Source organism: Pseudophryne corroboree, chromosome 1 (genome assembly GCF_028390025.1).
Source record: "Pseudophryne corroboree isolate aPseCor3 chromosome 1, aPseCor3.hap2, whole genome shotgun sequence".
NCBI lineage: Eukaryota > Metazoa > Chordata > Amphibia > Anura > Myobatrachidae > Pseudophryne > Pseudophryne corroboree.
In genome coordinates, this window is record NC_086444.1 from 917,747,602 (window position 1) to 917,768,084 (window position 20,483).

Consider the following 20,483-nt stretch of genomic DNA (forward strand, 5'->3'; position numbering starts at 1 on the left):
CGGGCTGTGAATAGTCTCCGTTGTTTCCATGACTCATACCAGTCACAATAGCCTAAAATAGCTTATCTACCTTTTAAAAAAAACAAAACACAAAAACAAAGTAAGTGTGCCTCTACGACTGGCTATTTTCATATATTTATAGCTATAATATTGCAAAGTGGTTCCTGACATGTCAATTATTGTAGTTATTCCCAAGACACAGAACAGTAATATACAACAGGCAAATGTTTGACTCAATCGTTTATTTTACTCAAATGAAAATCAAATGTTATCAAATTATATTTAAAACTTTAGAAGCTTTGTAAGAGTTCAAAAGAAGCAAATCATAATATGTATCACCAACAATAATCAATACATATTAATTTCCCATCAAAGCTTGGCTATGTTTAATACACATTTTATTACATCATACCAAGATGATTATATATAATGATACATTTTCTCTTTTAAGGTTGTGGAAAGATGGTGCTCAACCTAATCTCGTCCAACCAGGTGTGTAACAGGTGGTCTGTCAATGCGGTAGAGATACTCTGCTGGATGGAAGTAGCCAAGATAGTGCACAGAATCTGGGGTTGTGTCATTATGGTAGTGTCCTCCTTCTCCGTGATGACTGAAACAATGAGTGTGTTCCACCCGCAGGTCAAAGCCCTGGAAGGACAATGAGTCGTGTTTAGAAAAATCAGGATTTGTTTGAATACATTGTCATTAATGTTAGAACCAACAATATGTTGAGGACAGTGTGCCTCAAAATCACTATCTCCAGCCATAATATGGGAACATTTGTTTGAATGGTAACTAGAATGCCCAAGGCCAGCACTATCATTAGACAGCTGTTTTGTAATAGAAATCAATTTATATGAGTGTAGCACTACTCTCTAGCAGATCAGGAAGACAAGCATATTTAACAAAGTAAAATTAAACAAAAACAAGGGGACCTCATTGAAAAAACGAGTTTTATGGTAAGAACTTACCTTTGTTAAAACTCTGCAAGGTACACTGGGCTCCACAAGGATAGACATTGGGGTGTAGAGTAGGATCTTGATCCGAGGCACCAACAGGCTCAAAAGCTTTGACTGTTCCCAGGATGCATAGCGCCGCCTCCTCTATAACCCTGCCTCCCTGCACAGGAGCTCAGTTTTTAGTTAACCAACCCAATGCAGTAGCAGGAAAAGAGACGACAACAGTTAGTAGCCACATACACCACACTCTCACGACAGGAGAAGTGTCAGTGGCTAATGCCATACCAACCCAAAGAAGCTAAGTGCGTCAGGGTGGACGCCTTGTGGAGCCCAGTGTACCTCGCAGAAAGAGTTTTAACAAGGGTAAGTTCTTACCATAAAACTCGTTTTCTGCTGCGGGGTACACTGGGCTCCACAAGGATAGACATTGGGGATGTCCTAAAGCAGTTCATTATGGGAGGGGACGCACTGAAGCGGGCACAAGAACCCGGCGTCCAAAGGAAGCATCCTGGGAAGCGGCAGTATCAAAGGCATAGAACCTTATGAACGTGTTCACTGAGGACCACGTAGCCGCCTTGCACAATTGTTCAAGGGTCGCACCACGGCGGGCCGCCCAAGAAGGTCCCACGGACCGAGTAGAATGGGCCGTAATGTGAGCAGGAGCTGACAGAACAGCCTGTACACAAGCATGTGCAATCACCATTCTAATCCATCTGGCCAAGGTCTGCTTGTGAGCAGGCCTGCCCAGTTTGTGAAATCCAAACAGTACAAAGAGAATCAGATTTCCTAATAGAAGCAGTTCTCTTCACATAGATACGGAGGGCCCGTACCACATCCAAAGACCGCTCTTTGGGAGACAGATCAGGAGAAACAAGTGCCGGAACCACCTTAGGTAAATATCCGGGACGAGTCCTAAGAACCGCCCGGTCACGGTGAAATATCAGATATGGAGAACTACAAGGCAAGGCACCCAAATCCGACACTCTTCTAGCTGAGTCAATAGCCAGCAGAAACACCACCTTAAGGGAAAACCACTTAAGATCAGCTGAACCAAGAGGTTCAAACGGAGACTCTTGTAACGCCTCCAAAACCACCGACAAGTCGCAAGGAGCCACAGGTGGGACATAGGGAGGTTGGATACGAAACACACCCTGAGTAAAGGTATGCACATCAGGTAAGGTCGCAATTTTTCTCTGAAACCACACCGACAAGGCAGAAATGTGAACCTTGAGGGAGTCCAGACGCAGGCCTTGGTCCAGGCCCTGCTGAAGAAAAGCCAACAACTTGCCTGTACTAAACTTGGAAGCGTCATAATTGTTAAATGCGCACCAAAACAAAGTAAGAATGCCAGACCCTATGGTAAATCCGAGTAGAAGCCGGTTTCCGGGCCCGCAACATAGTTTGAATGACTGCCTCAGAAAACCCTTTAGCCCTCAAGACAGAAGCTTCAAGAGCCACGCCGTCCAAGACAGCCGGGCCAGGTCCTGATAGATACAGGGGCCCTGAACGAGGAGGACTGGGCGTTGTGGAAGTAGAATTGGACGCTCTGACGAGAGGCCCTGGAGGTCTGAGAACCAGTGCCGTCTGGGCCACGCTGGAGCTATGAGAAGCAGGATTCCTCCTTCCTGCTTGAACTTCCGAATTATCCTGGGCAGGAGTGACACCGGAGAGAACACGTACGGCAGCCGAAACTTCCACGGCACCGCCAGCGCCTCCACGAATGCTGCTTGAGGATCCCTTGTCCTTGCTCCGAAGACCGGAACCTTGTGATTGTGTCGAGACGCCATCAGATCCACGTCTGGAAGGCCCCACCTTTCCACTAGTTGAAACACTTCTGGATGGAGGCCCCACTTTCCGGCGTGTACAGGACTGAGAAAGTCAGTTTCCCAATTCAGGACTCCCGGAATGAATATCGCCGATATGCCCGGTAGATGGTGTTCCGCCCATTGAAGAATCCGTGAAACTTCCTTCATTGCCAAGCGGCTTCGAGTTCCGCCTTGATGATTTATCTAGGCCACAGTGGTGGCATTGTCCGACTGTACCTGAACAGGACGGTTCTGAATTAAATGCTGGGCCAGGTTCAATTAGTTGAAGACCGCCCACAATTCCAGAATGTTGATCGGGAGGAGAGACTCCTCCTTGGTCCACCGACCCTGAAGGGAGTGTTGGTCCAACACCGCACCCCAACCCCTTAGACTGGCATCTGTCGTCAACAGGACCCAGTCGGATATCCAGAAGGGACGGCCCCTGCACAATCGTTGGTCCTGGAGCCACCAGTACAGCGACAGACGACCTCCGGTGTCAATGAGATCATATGAGACCTGATCCGGTGAGGCAGGCCATCCCACTTGGCCAGAATCAGCCTCTGGAGAGGGCGAGAATGAAATTGAGCATACTCCACCATGCCGAATGCTGACACCATGAGGCCCAGCACCTGCATTGCCGAATGTATCGACACTTGCGGACGAGAGCGGAAGCAACAAATCCTGTTTTGAAGCTTCAGGACTTTCTCCTGAGACAAGAACAACCACTGGTTGTGTGTGTCCAATAGCGCTCCCAGGTGCACCATGCTCTGAGCAGGGACCAGGGAGGATTTCTTCCAGTTGATGAGCCACCCGTGGGCTTGCAGAAACAGGACAGTCAGATCTAGGTGACGTAGGAGAATTTCTGGGGAATTTGCCTGGATCAACAAGTCATCCAGATACGGTAGGATCCTGACCCCTTGACGGCGGAGTACCACCGTCATCACCGCCATAGCTTTGGTGAAGACTCGCGGAGCCGTTGTTAAACCAAAAGGTAACGCCCGAAACTGGTAATGGAGGTTGCCAAACGCAAACCTCAGGTATTGCTGATGTGACACTGCTATAGGAATATGCAGGTAAGCATCCTGTATATCCAGGGAGACCATACAATCCCCAGGTTCCAAGGCCAGAACGTTAAAGCGAAGGGTTTCCATACGGAATTTGGAGACTCTCACAAACTTGTTCAATGCCTTGAGGTTGAGAATGGGCCGGGAGGACCTATTCGGTTTCGGGACTAGAAATAGCGGAGAATAGTACCCCTGGTCTCTCTGAGCAAGAGGCACCTGTACTACCACTACTGTGTCCAGGAGGGTCTGTAAAACCGAATGGAGAGTTTTTGCCTTTGTCTGGTCCGAAGGGACGTCTGTAAGGCAAAATCAATGAGGGGTGCGGTTTTTGAAGGCTATGGCGTAACCTCAAGTGACGACTTTCCTTACCCAGGCATCTGAAGTGGACTTCAACCAATCCTGGGTATACCCTAGAAGCCGGCCCCCCACCCTGGTATCCCCCAGGGGGAGGCCCGCCCCATCATGCGGCAGGCTTATCGGTCTTGGAAGGGCAGCCCAGGCTCTTTTGGGCTTTGGCTTACCAGGTTTGGAAGTGCGGGCCTGTTTGTGGTACGCCTGACCTTTTGCTTTACCTGAAGGACGAAAGGAAGTACTTTTAGCCTTCGACACAGAAGGAGCGGTACTTGGCAGACAGGCAGTTTTGGCAGTAGCCAAATCAGCCATTATCTTATTTAAGTCCTCCCCAAACAGAATATCTCCCTTGAAAGGGAGTACCTCCAGGGTTTTTCTAGAATCCAGATCCACGGACCAGGACCTCAGCCACAATATCCGGCGAGCCAGGACTGACGTAGTAGAGTGGTAAAAAACAAAGAAGCGCTGTCATTGAAAGTATTATACAATTTATTAAAAATATATATATATGATAATCACAAAAATAAAACCTGGTATCCTGTAATTTGATAACACAGCATATATAGTATAGCAAGCATCAATACTTATTAGTAGCAGCAAATGATGGACATATTAACAAAATCCCCTAAAACGATATAACCACCTGTGCTTCAGATGGTAATATAGCACTTGTAATTTAAAAAAGGGCTCCTTGCTGGGAGCTCCACATGTGGGTTAATTAGACGTATAGGCTCATAAGATGATTTTATGGATTTAAAAGTCCATCCGTGGTGTAAATATAAACAGTTCACCTTTGTTTTGTCCACTTTATAATATCTGCTCCCAATACTTATTCCGTATTTTAGAAAAGGCTTTTTACGGGTGATTTTAATTAGCACAATTCCGTGCACAGCACAATGACATTTAAGCATGGAACGCTATTTTGACAGTCTCGTATTGTGCTTACCCCAGCCTCTGCTGATTGCAATTATTCGGTATTTCCTTTGAAAATGTTGGGCGCCGGCTGCCCACGCCGCTTGACTGCGGCACCGAAGAGATGAAATAAAGCAGAATGTATTGGTGAACTGAACGCTCGGAACCGCTCACTTGCAGTGATATAGCGGGAGCCGTCAGAGACGTGCCTGTAGCTGGAGCCGTTCGAAGACGTGCTTGTAGTCTCTGGTGGTGGAGAGAAGCAGGATACCAGACAGGATACTGGGAGGAATGCTTGACGCGTTTCTCAGCCTCAATCCTGGGGCTGTTTCAGGATTGAGGCTGAGAAACGCGAATAATTGCAATCAGCAGAGGCTGGGGTAAGCACAATACGAGACTGTCAAAATAGCGTTCCATGCTTAAATGTCATTGTGCTGTGCACGGAATTGTGCTAATTAAAATCACCCGTAAAAAGCCTTTTCTAAAATACGGAATAAGTATTGGGAGCAGATATTATAAAGTGGACAAAACAAAGGTGAACTGTTTATATTTACACCACGGATGGACTTTTAAATCCATAAAATCATCTTATGAGCCTATACGTCTAATTAACCCACATGTGGAGCTCCCAGCAAGGAGCCCTTTTTTAAATTACAAGTGCTATATTACCATCTGAAGCACAGGTGGTTATATCGTTTTAGGGGATTTTGTTAATATGTCCATCATTTGCTGCTACTAATAAGTATTGATGCTTGCTATACTATATATGCTGTGTTATCAAATTACAGGATACCAGGTTTTATTTTTGTGATTATCATATATATATATTTTTAATAAATTGTATAATACTTTCAATGACAGCGCTTCTTTGTTTTTTACCATTGTCCATGATTTTTTGAGGTTCAGCACCTCAAATTGAGAAGCTGCAGTCAATGTAAAGTATAGTTGTCTCATAGCCAATTTTACTAGCGCTCACTTGTTTTATTTTTTCTGACGTAGTAGAGGCCTTGGATGCTAGAATACCGGCATCAGAAGCCGCCTCTTTAATATAGTGAGAAGCTGTGACAATATATGACAAGCACTGTCTAGCATGGTCAGAAGAGATTTCAGCTTCCAACTCTAGGGCCCACACTTCAATAGACCCTGCAGCCCATGTCGCTGCAATAGTGGGCCTTTGTGCAGCACCCGTGAGGGTGTAAATTGCTTTCAGACAACCCTCCACACGTTTATCCGTAGGCTCTTTCAGAGACGTGACGGTAGTGACAGGTAGAGCTGAGGAAACCACCATCCTTGCCACATGCGAGTCCACTGGAGGAGGCGTTTCCCAATTTTTTGACAGCTCTGGCGCGAGGGGATAGCGAGCCAGCATCTTCTTTTGAGGCACAAACTTCTTCCCTGGATTTTCCCAGGATTCCTGACGTATATCCACCAGGTGATCAGAATGAGGTAAAACTTGTTTAACCACCTTCTGATGCTTGAACCTATCTGGTTTCTTAGGAGGGACGGATGGCTCGGGATCATCCGTAATCTGTAGAATCAACTTAAAAGCCTCCAAAAGATCAGGAACATCCACTTGTGAACTACCCTCCCCACCAGCAGTATCTGTGGGGTCAGTGTAATCGCCATCTTCATCAGACGAGGTGTCAGTGACAGCAGTGGATTGTGAGGAGGTAAGAGCTCGCTTAGAGGACCCCTTGGTCTTAGGCGAGCGAGGGTCAGACTTTTTAGTAGTCAAAAGACTGGTTCAATTTCTTCAATTGAGCAGACAAGTTATCTGCCCACCGCGGGTTAGCCGTGGGGACCACATACGGTTGAACCGGCATAGGAGGTCCCATAGGGGGCGTTAGTTTAGTAACTAGCGTATTCAGAAGCGTGGAGAAGGTAGCCCACGTGGGTCATTATGGACCCCCGTTGCCACAGTCCCACTGGGGGGCAAGGAGCCCCCAGAACCAGAGCCCTCAGCTGCTATATTCTCCTCATAGGGATCTGTGGCGTCAGCAACACCGGCAGTGTGTTCAGCCCCAGAACCGTTACCCTCAGAAGCAGACATGATATAACTTGCAGTATCAGGTAACACAGTACAATTGTCAGCAGCACAATACCTCTCGCTCAAACCCCTGCACAGTGTAGTCAGCACAAGCAGGGATACAGGAGAGATATGGTGACTAAAATCACAGAAAAAAATACAATTAGAGTATATCTTGTGAATATCCTATATTACAGTATTATAAACCTGACGCACCAAGCCCCCTCCGGTTATAGAATATAGGGATAGCAAGTTGAGTGATAGACACGAATGAAAATCACCCAGCAAGCTAATGCACACACATATAGTCACAGTTATACAATGCAGAGGTTATTACAAACAATAATACTGCACAGCTTATATATACTGTATATAGCTATGTAGTCAACAGATATAACACTGCACAGTAAGAACTAGATGTATATCACAGGGTACTTGTACCAGAGAACCCTGACTAAATGCACTCTTTCCTAACTATCACTGTCTAAATGACATGTAGAATACTTAAGTGTCTTGTAAAGTCACAGCGCTGACTATCAGGCGGCTTTACAAAGGAGGATTTGCCCAAGCAGTCCCAGGAACAGTGTAGCTGAGAGAAATGGCACCCAAACACTGACAGGGAGTGAGGGAGACACAGATATGCAGCTCCAGGGCGGGAACATTTACTGTAAATGGCGCCCTGGGGCTGGGGGAGGGGCCCCAGGTCTAAGCCTTATCCCCCTGCTGGCAAAACCACCTGGTACTGCGGGCTACTAGTAAAACGGTTTAGAGAAAACCTGACCTGCACCCATGCCCTGGTGATCTAGTGGGATCGCCTGTATGCCACAGTGTCCACCGCCAGCGCGCACGGCCTGCCTCCCACCGACCGCGCCGGATCGCGATACAGCACGGGTCCCGCGAGCGGGACCAACTCACCACCTCCCGAAGCGCGGCCACGCGATCCCGGAGAGCCACAGTAGTGTGTGTCTGACGAGAAGAAAACCAGAGCCTCCTGCTGTAGGTACCCGGCAACCAGGGCACGGGAGTGTACAGCGCCGCTGGGGAGAGATGGAGCTGCAGCAGTGAATGTCTCCTGACATCTACACACTGCTACAGCCCTTGAAGTCTTCACTTTTCTTCATAAAAAGCTCTTCTTAGGGCTGCCTGGAGCAGCCCCTCTGTTGCGTGCCTGCTATCTGCGGCACCAACTACAAAACTGAGCTCCTGTGCAGGGAGGCGGGGTTATAGAGGAGGCGGCGCTATGCATCTTGGGAACAGTCAAAGCTTTTGATCCTGTTGGTGCCTCAGATCAAGATCCTACTCTACACCCCAATGTCTATCCTTGTGGAGCCCAGTGTACCCCGCAGCAGAAAATAGAATTAATTAAGAAGACCATGGTGCAGGAATACAGTTTGGCTGGTGTAGTTTAAGGCAACTGCCAAGGGTGCCAGGATTTAGGGGGTCTACCGAGGTGCCACCACATTCCAGCCGTGTCATGCTGTTTGACGGCAAACACTATGTGGAATGACAAGTTGGGTCGATGTATTCTGTGACAGCAGCAGGGATTGTGAGCTTCATTCAGGTCGAATTGCAATCTCAATGTGACCACAATTTACCTTAGCTGGTGCCAAGGCGTATGTGCAGGTCCAGGTATAGGTGGCCAATGCGATCGCATTGCATTGGCTGCGAACACCTCTGCCTGATTGACAGACAGAGGCGATCACGGGGTGTCGCCGCAGTGTTACGGGATGCTACAAACGGGTGGGGTGCCGCTGTTTTTCAGGGCTGCTGCGTGATGTCACATGCAGCCGCTCCGATGGAAAAAATGCCGGCGGTGCGCCTACCTTCGCAGCCAGGGGAATGCAGGGGGCATCCTAAATTGCTGTGACCAGCAATCTAAATGGTTGACACAATGGTCAACCCAGCATATGGTCAACGCAGGGTTTTTTTTTACTCTTTCATCCTTTACCTTCCACAAGGACTGTGGTTGGGAATAGTAACCTGTGCTCAGCACATTGCCTGAAGCTCGCAAGCTATGTAATGGGACACGGCACACTAATTGGGGTCACATGTGGTTTAAAAAAATGAAATAACACCAAAAAACCTTAAAAAACTTGTATCTACCTTTTTTTTGTGCCGACCATTCCCATGTCGACCTTTTCTTGTGTCGACATTTTGTACCTGTCAACCTCTTGTACCCATCGACCATGACCTTTTGCCGATGTTGACTTATGCCCTGTTTACAATATGGGGCCAATCTATTGACTGTCGGACCTAATTTGGGTTGACCTATTGATCTATTCCTGTTCCTCTGACCCCACTGTCTGTAGCTGAAAGCAATGGAGATGTATCGGGTATGTAGAGGTTACTGTGGGGCACACTGGTTGAATAAGACAAAAGATGGTGGACAGTGGGGTGTGTAAGGGAATAGCTAGAGGGCAAGAGGATTTTTTTCTGGGGACAGAATGGCTATTTCTCTATCGTCCTAGTGGATGCTGGGGTTCCTGAAAGGACCATGGGGGATAGCGGCTCCGCAGGAGACAGGGCACAAAAAGTAAAGCTTTAGGATCAGGTGGTGTGCACTGGCTCCTCCCCCTATGACCCTCCTCCAAGCCTCAGTTAGATTTTTGTGCCCGGCCGAGAAGGGTGCAATCTAGGTGGCTCTCCTGAGCTGCTTAGAATAAAAGTTTAGTTAGGTTTTTTTTATTTTCAGTGAGTCCTGCTGGCAACAGGCTCACTGCATCGTGGGACTAAGGGGAGAAGAAACGGACTCACCTGAGTGCAGAGTGGATCGGGTTTCTTAGGCTACTGGACACTAGCTCCAGAGGGACGATCACAGGTTCAGCCTGGATGGGTCACCGGAGCCGCGCCGCCGTCCCCCTTACAGAGCCAGAAGAGACGAAGAGGTCCGGTGAAATCGGCGGCAGAAGACATCCTGTCTTCAGACTAAGGTAGCGCACAGCACCGCAGCTGTGCGCCATTGCTCTCAGCACACTTCACACTCCGGTCACTGAGGGTGCAGGGCGCTGGGGGGGGAGCGCCCTGAGACGCAATATAACGGAATACCTTAGGTGGCAAAACAGAATACATCACATATAGCTCCTGGGCTATATGGATGTATTTTAATCCCCTGCCATTTTACACAGAAAAGCGGGAGATAAGGACGTCGTGAAGGGGCGGAGCCTATCTCCTCAGCACACAAGCGCCATTTTCCCTCACAGCTCCGCTGGAAGGACGGCTCCCTGACTCTCCCCTGCAGTCCTGCTTCAGAATCAGGGTAAAAAAGAGAAGGGGGGGCATTTTTGGCAGCAAATAACGATAATAACAGCAGCTATAAGGGAATAACACTTATATAAGGTTATCCCTGTATATATATATATAGCGCTGGGTGTGTGCTGGCAGACTCTCCCTCTGTCTCTCCAAAGGGCTAAGTGGGGTCCTGTCCTCTATCAGAGCATTCCCGGTGTGTGTGCTGTGTGTCGGTACGCGTGTGTCGACATGTATGAGGAGGAAAATTATGTGGAGGCGGAGCAGTTGCCTGTGTTGGTGATGTCACCCCCTAGGGAGTCGACACCTGACTGGATGATTGTATTTAAACAATTAAGTGATAATGTCAGCAATTTGCAGAAAACTGTTGACGACATGAGACAGCCGGCAAATCAATTAGTGCCTGTCCAGGCGTCTCAGACACCGTCAGGGGCGCTAAAACGCCCGTTACCTCAGTGGGTCGACACAGACCCTGACACAGATACTGAGTCTAGTGTCGACGGTGACGAGACAAACGTAATGTCCAGTAGGGCCACACGTTACATGATCACGGCAATGAAAGAGGCATTGAACCTTTCTGACACTACAAGTACCACAAAGAAGGGTATTATGTGGGGAGAGAAAAAACTACCAATATTTTTTCCTGAGTCAGAGGAAATAAATGAGGTGTGTGAAAAAGCGTGGGTTTCCCCCTATAAAAAACAGCTAATTTCTAAAAAATTATTAGCATTATATCCTTTCCCGCCAGAGGTTAGGGCGCGTTGGGAAACACCCCCTAGGGTAGATAAGGCGCTCACACGTTTATCAAAACAAGTAGCGTTACCGTCTCCTGATACGGCTACCCTCAAAGAACCAGCTGATAGAAGGCTGGAAAATATCCTAAAAAGTATATACACACATACTGGTGTTATACTGCGACCAGCAATCGCCTCAGCCTGGATGTGCAGTGCTGGAGTCGCATGGTCGGATTCCCTGACCGAGAATATTGATACCCTGGATAGGGACAATATTTTGTTAACTATAGAACATTTAAAGGATGCACTACTATATATGCGTGATGCACAGAGGGATATTTGCACCCTGGCATCAAGAATAAGTGCTATGTCCATCTCTGCCAGAAGAGCGTTATGGACGCGACAGTGGTCAGGGGATGCGGATTCCAAACGGCACATGGAAGTATTGCCGTATAAAGGGGAGGAGTTATTTGGGGCTGGTCTATCGGACCTGGTGGCCACGGCAACGGCTGGAAAATCCACCTTTTTACCCCAGGTCACTCCACATCAGCAGAAAAAGACACCGTCTTTTCAAACTCAGTCCTTTCGTTCCCATAAGTACAAGCGAGCAAAAGGCCACTCTTTTCTGCCCCGGGGCAGAGGAAGAGGAAAAAGACTGCACCATGCAGCCGCTTCACAGGAGCAGAAGCCCTCCCCTGCTTCTGCCAAGTCTTCAGCATGACGCTGGGGCTTTACAAGCAGACTCAGATATGGTGGGGGCCCGTCTCAAGAATTTCAACGCGCAGTGGGCTCACTCGCAAGTGGATCCCTGGATTCTACAGGTAGTATCGCAGGGGTACAAACTGGAATTCGAGGCGTTTCCCCCTCGTCGTTTCCTGAAGTCTGCTTTACCAAAGTCTCCCTCCGACAGGGAGGCAGTTTTGGCAGCCATTCACAAGCTGTATTCCCAGCAGGTGATAATCAAGGTACCCCTCCTGCAACAAGGAAAGGGGTATTATTCCACGCTGTTTGTGGTACCGAAGCCGGACGGCTCGGTGAGACCAATTTTAAATCTGAAATCCTTGAACACTTACATAAAAAGGTTCAAATTCAAGATGGAGTCACTCAGAGCAGTGATAGCAAACCTGGAAGAAGGGGACTATATGGTGTCTCTGGACATCAAGGATGCTTATCTCCACGTCTCGATATACCCTTCTCACCAAGGGTACCTCAGGTTTGTAGTACAAAACTGTCATTATCAGTTTCAGACGCTGCCGTTTGGATTGTCCACGGCACCTCGGATCTTTACCAAGGTAATGGCCGAAATGATGATTCTTCTAAGAAGAAAAGACATTTTAATTATCCCTTACTTGGACGATCTCCTGATAAGGGCAAGATCCAGGGAACAGTTAGAAGTCGGAGTAGCACTATCTCAGGTAGTGTTACGTCAGCACGGGTGGATTCTAAATATTCCAAAATCGCAGCTGATTCCAACGACACGTCTACTGTTCCTAGGAATAATTCTGGACACAGTCCAGAAGAAGGTGTTTCTCCCGGAGGAGAAGGCCAGGGAGTTATCCGAGCTAGTCAGGAACCTCCTAAAACCAGGACAGGTCTCAGTGCATCAGTGCACGAGGGTCCTGGGGAAAATGGTGGCTTCTTACGAAGCAATTCCATTCGGAAGATTCCATGCAAGAACATTTCAGTGGGATCTACTGGACAAATGGTCCGGATCGCATCTGCAGATGCATCAGCGGATAACCCTGTCGCCAAGGACAAGGGTGTCTCTCCTGTGGTGGCTGCAGAGTGCTCATCTACTAGAGGGCCGCAGATTTGGCATTCAGGATTGGATCCTGGTAACCACGGATGCCAGCCTGAGAGGCTGGGGAGCAGTCACACAGGGAAGGAATTTCCAGGGCCTGTGGTCAAGCCTGGAAACGTCTCTTCATATAAACATTCTGGAACTAAGGGCCATTTACAATGCCCTAAGTCAAGCAAAACCTCTGCTTCAGGGTCAGGCGGTGTTGATCCAATCGGACAACATCACGTCAGTCGCCCACGTAAACAGACAGGGCGGCACGAGAAGCAGGAGGGCAATGGCAGAAGCTGCAAGGATTCTTCGCTGGGCGGAAAATCATGTGATAGCACTGTCAGCAGTATTCATTCCGGGAGTGGACAACTGGGAAGCAGACTTCCTCAGCAGACACGACCTTCACCCGGGAGAGTGGGGACTTCACCCAGAAGTCTTCCACCTGATTGTAAACCGTTGGGAAAAAACAAAGGTGGACATGATGGCGTCCCGCCTCAACAAAAAACTGGACAGATATTGCGCCAGGTCAAGGGACCCTCAGGCAATAGCAGTGGACGCTCTGGTAACGCCGTGGGTGTACCAGTCAGTGTATGTGTTCCCTCCTCTGCCTCTCATACCAAAAGTACTGAGAATCATAAGAAGGAGAGGAGTAAGAACTATACTCGTGGTTCCGGATTGGCCAAGACGGACTTGGTACCCGGAACTTCAAGAGATGCTCACGGACGAACCGTGGCCTCTACCTCTAAGAAAGGACCTGCTACTGCAGGAGCCTTGTCTGTTCCAAGACTTACCGCGGCTGCGTTTGACGGCATGGCGGTTGAACGCCGGATCCTGAGGGAAAAAGGCATTCCAGAAGAAGTCATCCCTACTCTGGTCAAAGCCAGGAAGGACGTAACCGCAAAACATTATCACCGCATTTGGCGTAAATATGTTGCGTGGTGTGAGGCCAAGAAGGCCCCTACAGAGGAATTTCAACTGGGTCGTTTCCTTCATTTCCTGCAAACAGGACTGTCTATGGGCCTAAAATTAGGGTCCATTAAGGTTCAAATTTCGGCCCTGTCGATTTTCTTCCAGAAAGAACTGGCTTCAGTACCTGAAGTTCAGACATTTGTAAAAGGGGTCCTGCACATACAGCCTCCTTTTGTGCCTCCAGTGGCACCTTGGGATCTCAATGTGGTGTTGAGTTTTCTAAAGTCACATTGGTTTGAACCACTTTCCACTGTGGACTTAAAATATCTCACATGGAAGGTGTCGATGCTGTTAGCCTTGGCTTCAGCCAGGCGTGTGTCAGAATTGGCGGCTTTATCATATAAAAGCCCTTACTTAATTTTTCATTCTGACAGGGCGGAATTGAGGACTCGTCCTCAATTTCTACCTAAGGTGGTTTCTGCATTTCACATGAACCAACCTATTGTGGTACCTGCGGCTACCAGGGACTTAGAGAACTCTAAGTTGCTTGACGTTGTCAGGGCCTTGAAAATATATGTTTCCAGGACGGCTGGAGTCAGAAAATCTGACTCGCTGTTTATCCTGTATGCACCCAACAAGCTGGGTGCTCCTGCTTCTAAGCAGACGATTGCTCGTTGGATTTGTAGTACAATTCAGCTTGCACATTCTGTGGCAGGATTGCCACAGCCAAAATCAGTAAAAGCCCATTCCACAAGGAAAGTGGGCTCATCTTGGGCGGCTGCCCGAGGGGTCTCGGCTTTACAACTTTGCCGAGCAGCTACTTGGTCAGGGGCAAACACGTTTGCTAAATTCTACAAATTTGATACCCTGGCTGAGGAGGACCTGGAGTTCTCTCATTCGGTGCTGCAGAGTCATCCGCACTCTCCCGCCCGTTTGGGAGCTTTGGTATAATCCCCATGGTCCTTTCAGGAACCCCAGCATCCACTAGGACGATAGAGAAAATAAGAATTTACTTACCGATAATTCTATTTCTCGGAGTCCGTAGTGGATGCTGGGCGCCCATCCCAAGTGCGGATTATCTGCAATACTTGTACATAGTTACAAAAATCGGGTTATTATTGTTGTGAGCCATCTTTTCAGAGGCTCCGCTGTTATCATACTGTTAACTGGGTTCAGATCACAGGTTGTACAGTGTGATTGGTGTGGCTGGTATGAGTCTTACCCGGGATTCAAAATCCTTCCTTATTGTGTACGCTCGTCCGGGCACAGTATCCTAACTGAGGCTTGGAGGAGGGTCATAGGGGGAGGAGCCAGTGCACACCACCTGATCCTAAAGCTTTACTTTTTGTGCCCTGTCTCCTGCGGAGCCGCTATCCCCCATGGTCCTTTCAGGAACCCCAGCATCCACTACGGACTCCGAGAAATAGAATTATCGGTAAGTAAATTCTTATTTATTATTCTTAACAGTTTCTTATATAATGCAGCATATTACGTTGCATTTTACAATTTGAGATAAAAGCTAGCAGGCAAGGGGCATGTGAGATATCCTGGTGGGCAAGGGGCATTTGAGACAAAAATTTGTGGGCAGAGGAGCATATGAGAAAAGCTGATGGGCAGAGGAGAGGGGCATTTGAGAAAAAGGTGATAGGTTGGGCAAAGTATAGTGCGGGGAGAGTGGTGGTGTCAGATCTATGTAATGGGACAAAGACAAAGTTTGCTTTACTCTAAACTGAATCAGCCCCAAAAACTCAAACAAGCAATCACAATAAAATAGGAATTTAATACCTACCGGTAATTCCTTTTCTCGAAGTCCGGTACCGTTGGGTATAGATCGGGTCCATTGGAGCCTGGCACTTTAAGAAATAATAAGTGTGTGCTGGCTCCTCCCCTCTAAATAATAAGTGTGTGCTGGCTCCTCCCCTCTATGCCCCTCCTAGCCCGAAGAGACGACATACCGATAGAGAAGGAAATATACATTACGAAGTGGTGAGGTAACGAACCAACACACAAAAGTAACTGATAGCAGAGCTAACCAAAACAGAGGAGAACAACACTAACAATGACAAAGGATAGCAACGCTAACCCAACATGGGACAGCAACAGCAGACCCAACCAACACTTACAACCCTGTAAGCAGGAATTCGAAGCAAGGAGGCGGGTGCCCAGTATCCACTACTGACTATGAGAAAAGGAATTACCGGTAGGTATTAAATTCCTATTTTCTCTAACATTCTAGTGGATACTGGGGAATGTACTTTAGTACCATGGAGTATAGATTGGGTCCATTGGAGCCTGGCACTTAAAGAAATAATAAGGGTGTGCTGGCTTCTCCCCTCCATGCCCCTCCTAGCCTGAGGAGACGGACATACCGATAGAGAAGGATATATATATAACAAAGTGGTGAGGTAACGAACCAACACACAACAGTAACTGATAGCAGAGTTAACCAGAACAGAGGAGAGCAACACTAACAATGACAAAGGATAGCAACGCTAACCCAACATGGGACAGGGACAGCAACAGCAGACCCAACCAAGAACACTTACAACCATGTAAGCAGGAATTCGAAGCAGGGAGGCGGGCGCCCAGTATCCACTACGGACTACGAGAAAAGGAATTACCGGTAGGTATTAAATTCTTATTTTCTCTGACGTCCTAAGTGGATGCTGGGGACTCCGTCAGGACCATGGGGATTAGCGGCTCCGCAGGAGACAGGGCACAAAAGTAAAAGCTTTAGGATCAGGTGGTGTGCACTGGCTCCTCCCCCTATGACCCTCCTCCAAGCCTCAGTTAGATTTTTGTGCCCGGCCGAGAAGGGTGCAATCTAGGTGGCTCTCCTAAAGAGCTGCTTAGAGTAAAAGTTTTGTTAGGTTTTTTATTTTCAGTGAGTCCTGCTGGCAACAGGCTCACTGCTACGAGGGACTTAGGGGAGAAGAAGTGAACTCACCTGCGTGCAGGATGGATTGGCTTCTTAGGCTACTGGACACCATTAGCTCCAGAGGGATCGAACACAGGCCCAGCCATGGAGTCCGGTCCCAGAGCCGCGCCGCCGACCCCCTTGCAGATGCCGAAGAGTGAAGAGGTCCAGAAACCGGCGGCAGAAGACTTTTCAGTCTTCATGAGGTAGCGCACAGCACTGCAGCTGTGCGCCATTGTTGTCAGCACACTTCACACCAGCGGTCACTGAGGGTGCAGGGCGCTGGGGGGGGCGCCCTGGGCAGCAATGAAATACCTATACTGGCTAAAAGATACATCACATATAGCCCCTGGGGCTATATGGATGTATTTAACCCCTGCCAGGTCTCAGAAAAACGGGAGAAGAAGCCCGCCGAAAAGGGGGCGGAGCCTATTCTCCTCAGTACACAGCGCCATTTTCCCTCACAGAAATGCTGGTGGGAAGGCTCCCAGGCTCTCCCCTGCACTGCACTACAGAAACAGGGTTAAAACAGAGAGGGGGGGCACTTATTTGGCGATATGATTATATATATTAAGATGCTATAAGGGAAAAACACTTATATAAAGGTTGTCCCTGTATAATTATAGCGTTTTGGTGTGTGCTGGCAAACTCTCCCTCTGTCTCCCCAAAGGGCTAGTGGGGTCCTGTCCTCTATCAGAGCATTCCCTGTGTGTGTGCTGTGTGTCGGTACGTGTGTGTCGACATGTATGAGGACGATGTTGGTGAGGAGGCGGAGCAATTGCCTGTAATGGTGATGTCACTCTCTAGGGAGTCGACACCGGAATGGATGGCTTATTTAGGGAATTACGTGATAATGTCAACACGCTGCAAGGTCGGTTGACGACATGAGACGGCCGGCAAACCAATTAGTACCTGTCCAGGCGTCTCAAACACCGTCAGGGGCTTTAAAACGCCCATTTACCTCAGTCGGTCGACACAGACACAGACACGGACACTGACTCCAGTGTCGACGGTGAAGAAACAAACGTATTTTCCATTTGGGCCACACGTTACATGTTAAGGGCAATGAAGGAGGTGTTACATATTTCTGATACTACAAGTACCACAAAAGAGGGTATTATGTGGGGTGTGAAAAAACTACCTGTAGTTTTTCCTGAATCAGATAAATTAAATGAAGTGTGTGATGATGCGTGGGTTTTCCCCGATAGAAAATTATTGGCATTATACCCTTTCCCGCCAGAAGTTAGGGCGCGTTGGGAAACACCCCTTAGGGTGGATAAGGCGCTCACACGCTTATCAAAACAAGTGGCGTTACCGTCTCCAGATACGGCCGCCCTCAAGGAGCCAGCTGATAGGAGGCTGGAAAATATCCTAAAAAGTATATACACACATACTGGTGTTATGCTGCGACCAGCGATCGCCTCAGCCTGGATGTGCAGCGCTGGGGTGGCTTGGTCGGATTCCCTGACTGAAAATATTGATACCCGTGACAGGGACAGTATTTTATTGACTATAAAGCATTTAAAGGATGCATTTCTATATATGCGAGATGCACAGAGGGATATTTGCACTCTGGCATCAAGAGTAAGTGCGATGTCCATATCTGCCAGAAGATGTTTATGGACACGACAGTGGTCAGGTGATGCAGATTCCAAACGGCACATGGAAGTATTGCCGTATAAAAGGGGAGGAGTTATTTGGGGTCGGTCCATCGGACCTGGTGGCCACGGCAACAGCTGGAAAATCCACCTTTTTTACCCCAAGTCACATCTCAGCAGAAAAAGACACCGTCTTTTCAGCCTCAGTCCTTTCGTCCCCATAAAGGCAAGCAGGCAAAAGGCCAGTCATATCTGCCCAGGGATAGAGGAAAGGAAAGAAGACTGCAGCAGGCAGCCCATTCCCAGGAACAGAAGCCCTCCACCGCTTTTGCCAAGTCCTCAGCATGACGCTGGGGCCGTACAAGCGGACTCAGCTGCGGTGGGGGGTCGTCTCAAGAGTTTCAGCGCGCAGTGGGCTCACTCGCAAGTGGACCCCTGGATCCTACAAGTAGTATCCCAGGGGTACAGATTGGAGGTTCGAGACGTCTCCCCCTCGCAGGTTCCTGAAGTCTGCTTTACCAACGTCTCCCTCCGACAGGGAGGCAGTATTGGAAACAATTCACAAGCTGTATTCCCAGCAGGTGATAATCAAAGTACCCCCCCTACAACAAGGAAAGGGGTATTATTCCACACTATATTGTGGTACTGAAGCCAGACGGCTCGGTGAGACCTATTCTAAATCTGAAATATTTGAACACTTACATACAAAGGTTCAAATCAAGATGGAGTCACTCAGAGCAGTGATAGCGAACCAGGAAGAAGGGGACTATATGGTGTCCCTGGACATCAAGGATGCTTACCTCCATGTCCCAATTTGCCCTTCTCACCAAGGGTACCTCAGGTTCGTGGTACAAAACTGTCACTATCAGTTTCAGACGCTGCCGTTTGGATTGTCCACGGCACCCCGGGTCTTTACCAAGGTAATGGCCGAAATGATGATTCTTCTTCAAAGAAAAGGCGTCTTAATTATCCCTTACTTGGACGATCTCCTGATAAGGGCAAGGTCCAGAGAACAGTTGGAGGTCGGAGTAGCACTATCTCAAGTAGTTCTACGACAGCACGGGTGGATTCTAAATATTCCAAAATCGCAGCTGTCTCCGACGACACGTCTGCTGTTCCTAGAGATGATTCTGGACACAGTCCAGAAAAAGGTGTTTCTCCCGGAGGAGAAAGCCAGGGAGTTATCCGAGCTAGTCAGGAACCTCCTAAAACCAGGAAAAGTGTCAGTGCATCATTGCACAAGGGTCCTGGGAAAAATGGTGGCTTCTTACGAAGCAATTCCATTCGGCAGATTTCACGCAAGAACTTTTCAGTGGGATCTGCTGGAAAAATGGTCCGGATCGCATCTTCAGATGCATCAGCGGATAACCCTGTCTCCAAGGACAAGGGTGTCTCTTCTGTGGTGGCTGCAGAGTGCTCATCTACTAAAGGGCCACAGATTCGGCATTCAGGACTGGGTCCTGGTGACCACGGATGCCAGCCTGAACGGCTGGGGAGCAGTCACACAAGGAAAAAATTTCCAGGGAGTGTGATCAAGTCTGGAGACTTCTCTCCACATAAATATACTGGAGCTAAGAGCAATTTACAATGCTCTAAGCTTAGCAAGACCTCTGCTTCAAGGTCAGCCGGTATTGATCCAGTGGGACAACATCACGGCAGTCGCCCACGTAAACAGACTGGGCGGCACAAGAAGCAGGAGGGCAATGGCAGAAACTGCAAGGATTCTTCGCTGGGCGGAAAATCATGTGTTAGCACTGTCAGCAGTGTTCATTCCAGGAGTGGACAACTGGGAAGCAGACTTCCTCAGCACGACCTCCACCCGGGAGAGTGGGGACTTCATCGGGAAGTCTTCCACATGATTGTGAACCGTTGGGAAAGACCAAAGGTGGACATGATGGCGTCCCGCCTGAACAAAAAACTGGACAGGTATTGCGCCAGGTCAAGAGACCCTCAGGCAATAGCTGTGGACGTTCTGGTAACACCGTGGGTGTACCAGTCGGTGTATGTGTTCCCTCCTCTGCTTCTCATACCTAAGGTACTGAGAATTATAAGACGTAGAGGAGTAAGAACTATACTCGTGGCTCCGAATTGGCCAAGAAGGACTTGGTACCCGGAACTTCAAGAGATGCTCACAGAGGACTCATGGCCTCTGCCGCTAAGAAGGGACTTGCTT

General features: G+C 48.4%; 1 protein-coding gene across 4 annotated transcripts in view; it reads right to left on the reverse strand.

Moving 5' to 3' along the window:
* Positions 1 to 223: 223 nt before the first annotated feature.
* Positions 224 to 20,483, reverse strand: part of C1H11orf54 (chromosome 1 C11orf54 homolog) — a 188,176-nt gene continuing 167,916 nt past the window's right edge. For all 4 annotated transcript variants that reach the window (XM_063920330.1, XM_063920332.1, XM_063920329.1 and 1 more), the window contains one exon: positions 224 to 648. In XM_063920330.1, the coding sequence (XP_063776400.1) occupies positions 475 to 648 (174 nt within the window). In that variant the 3' untranslated portion in view covers positions 224 to 474. The remainder of the gene's footprint in view (positions 649 to 20,483) is intronic.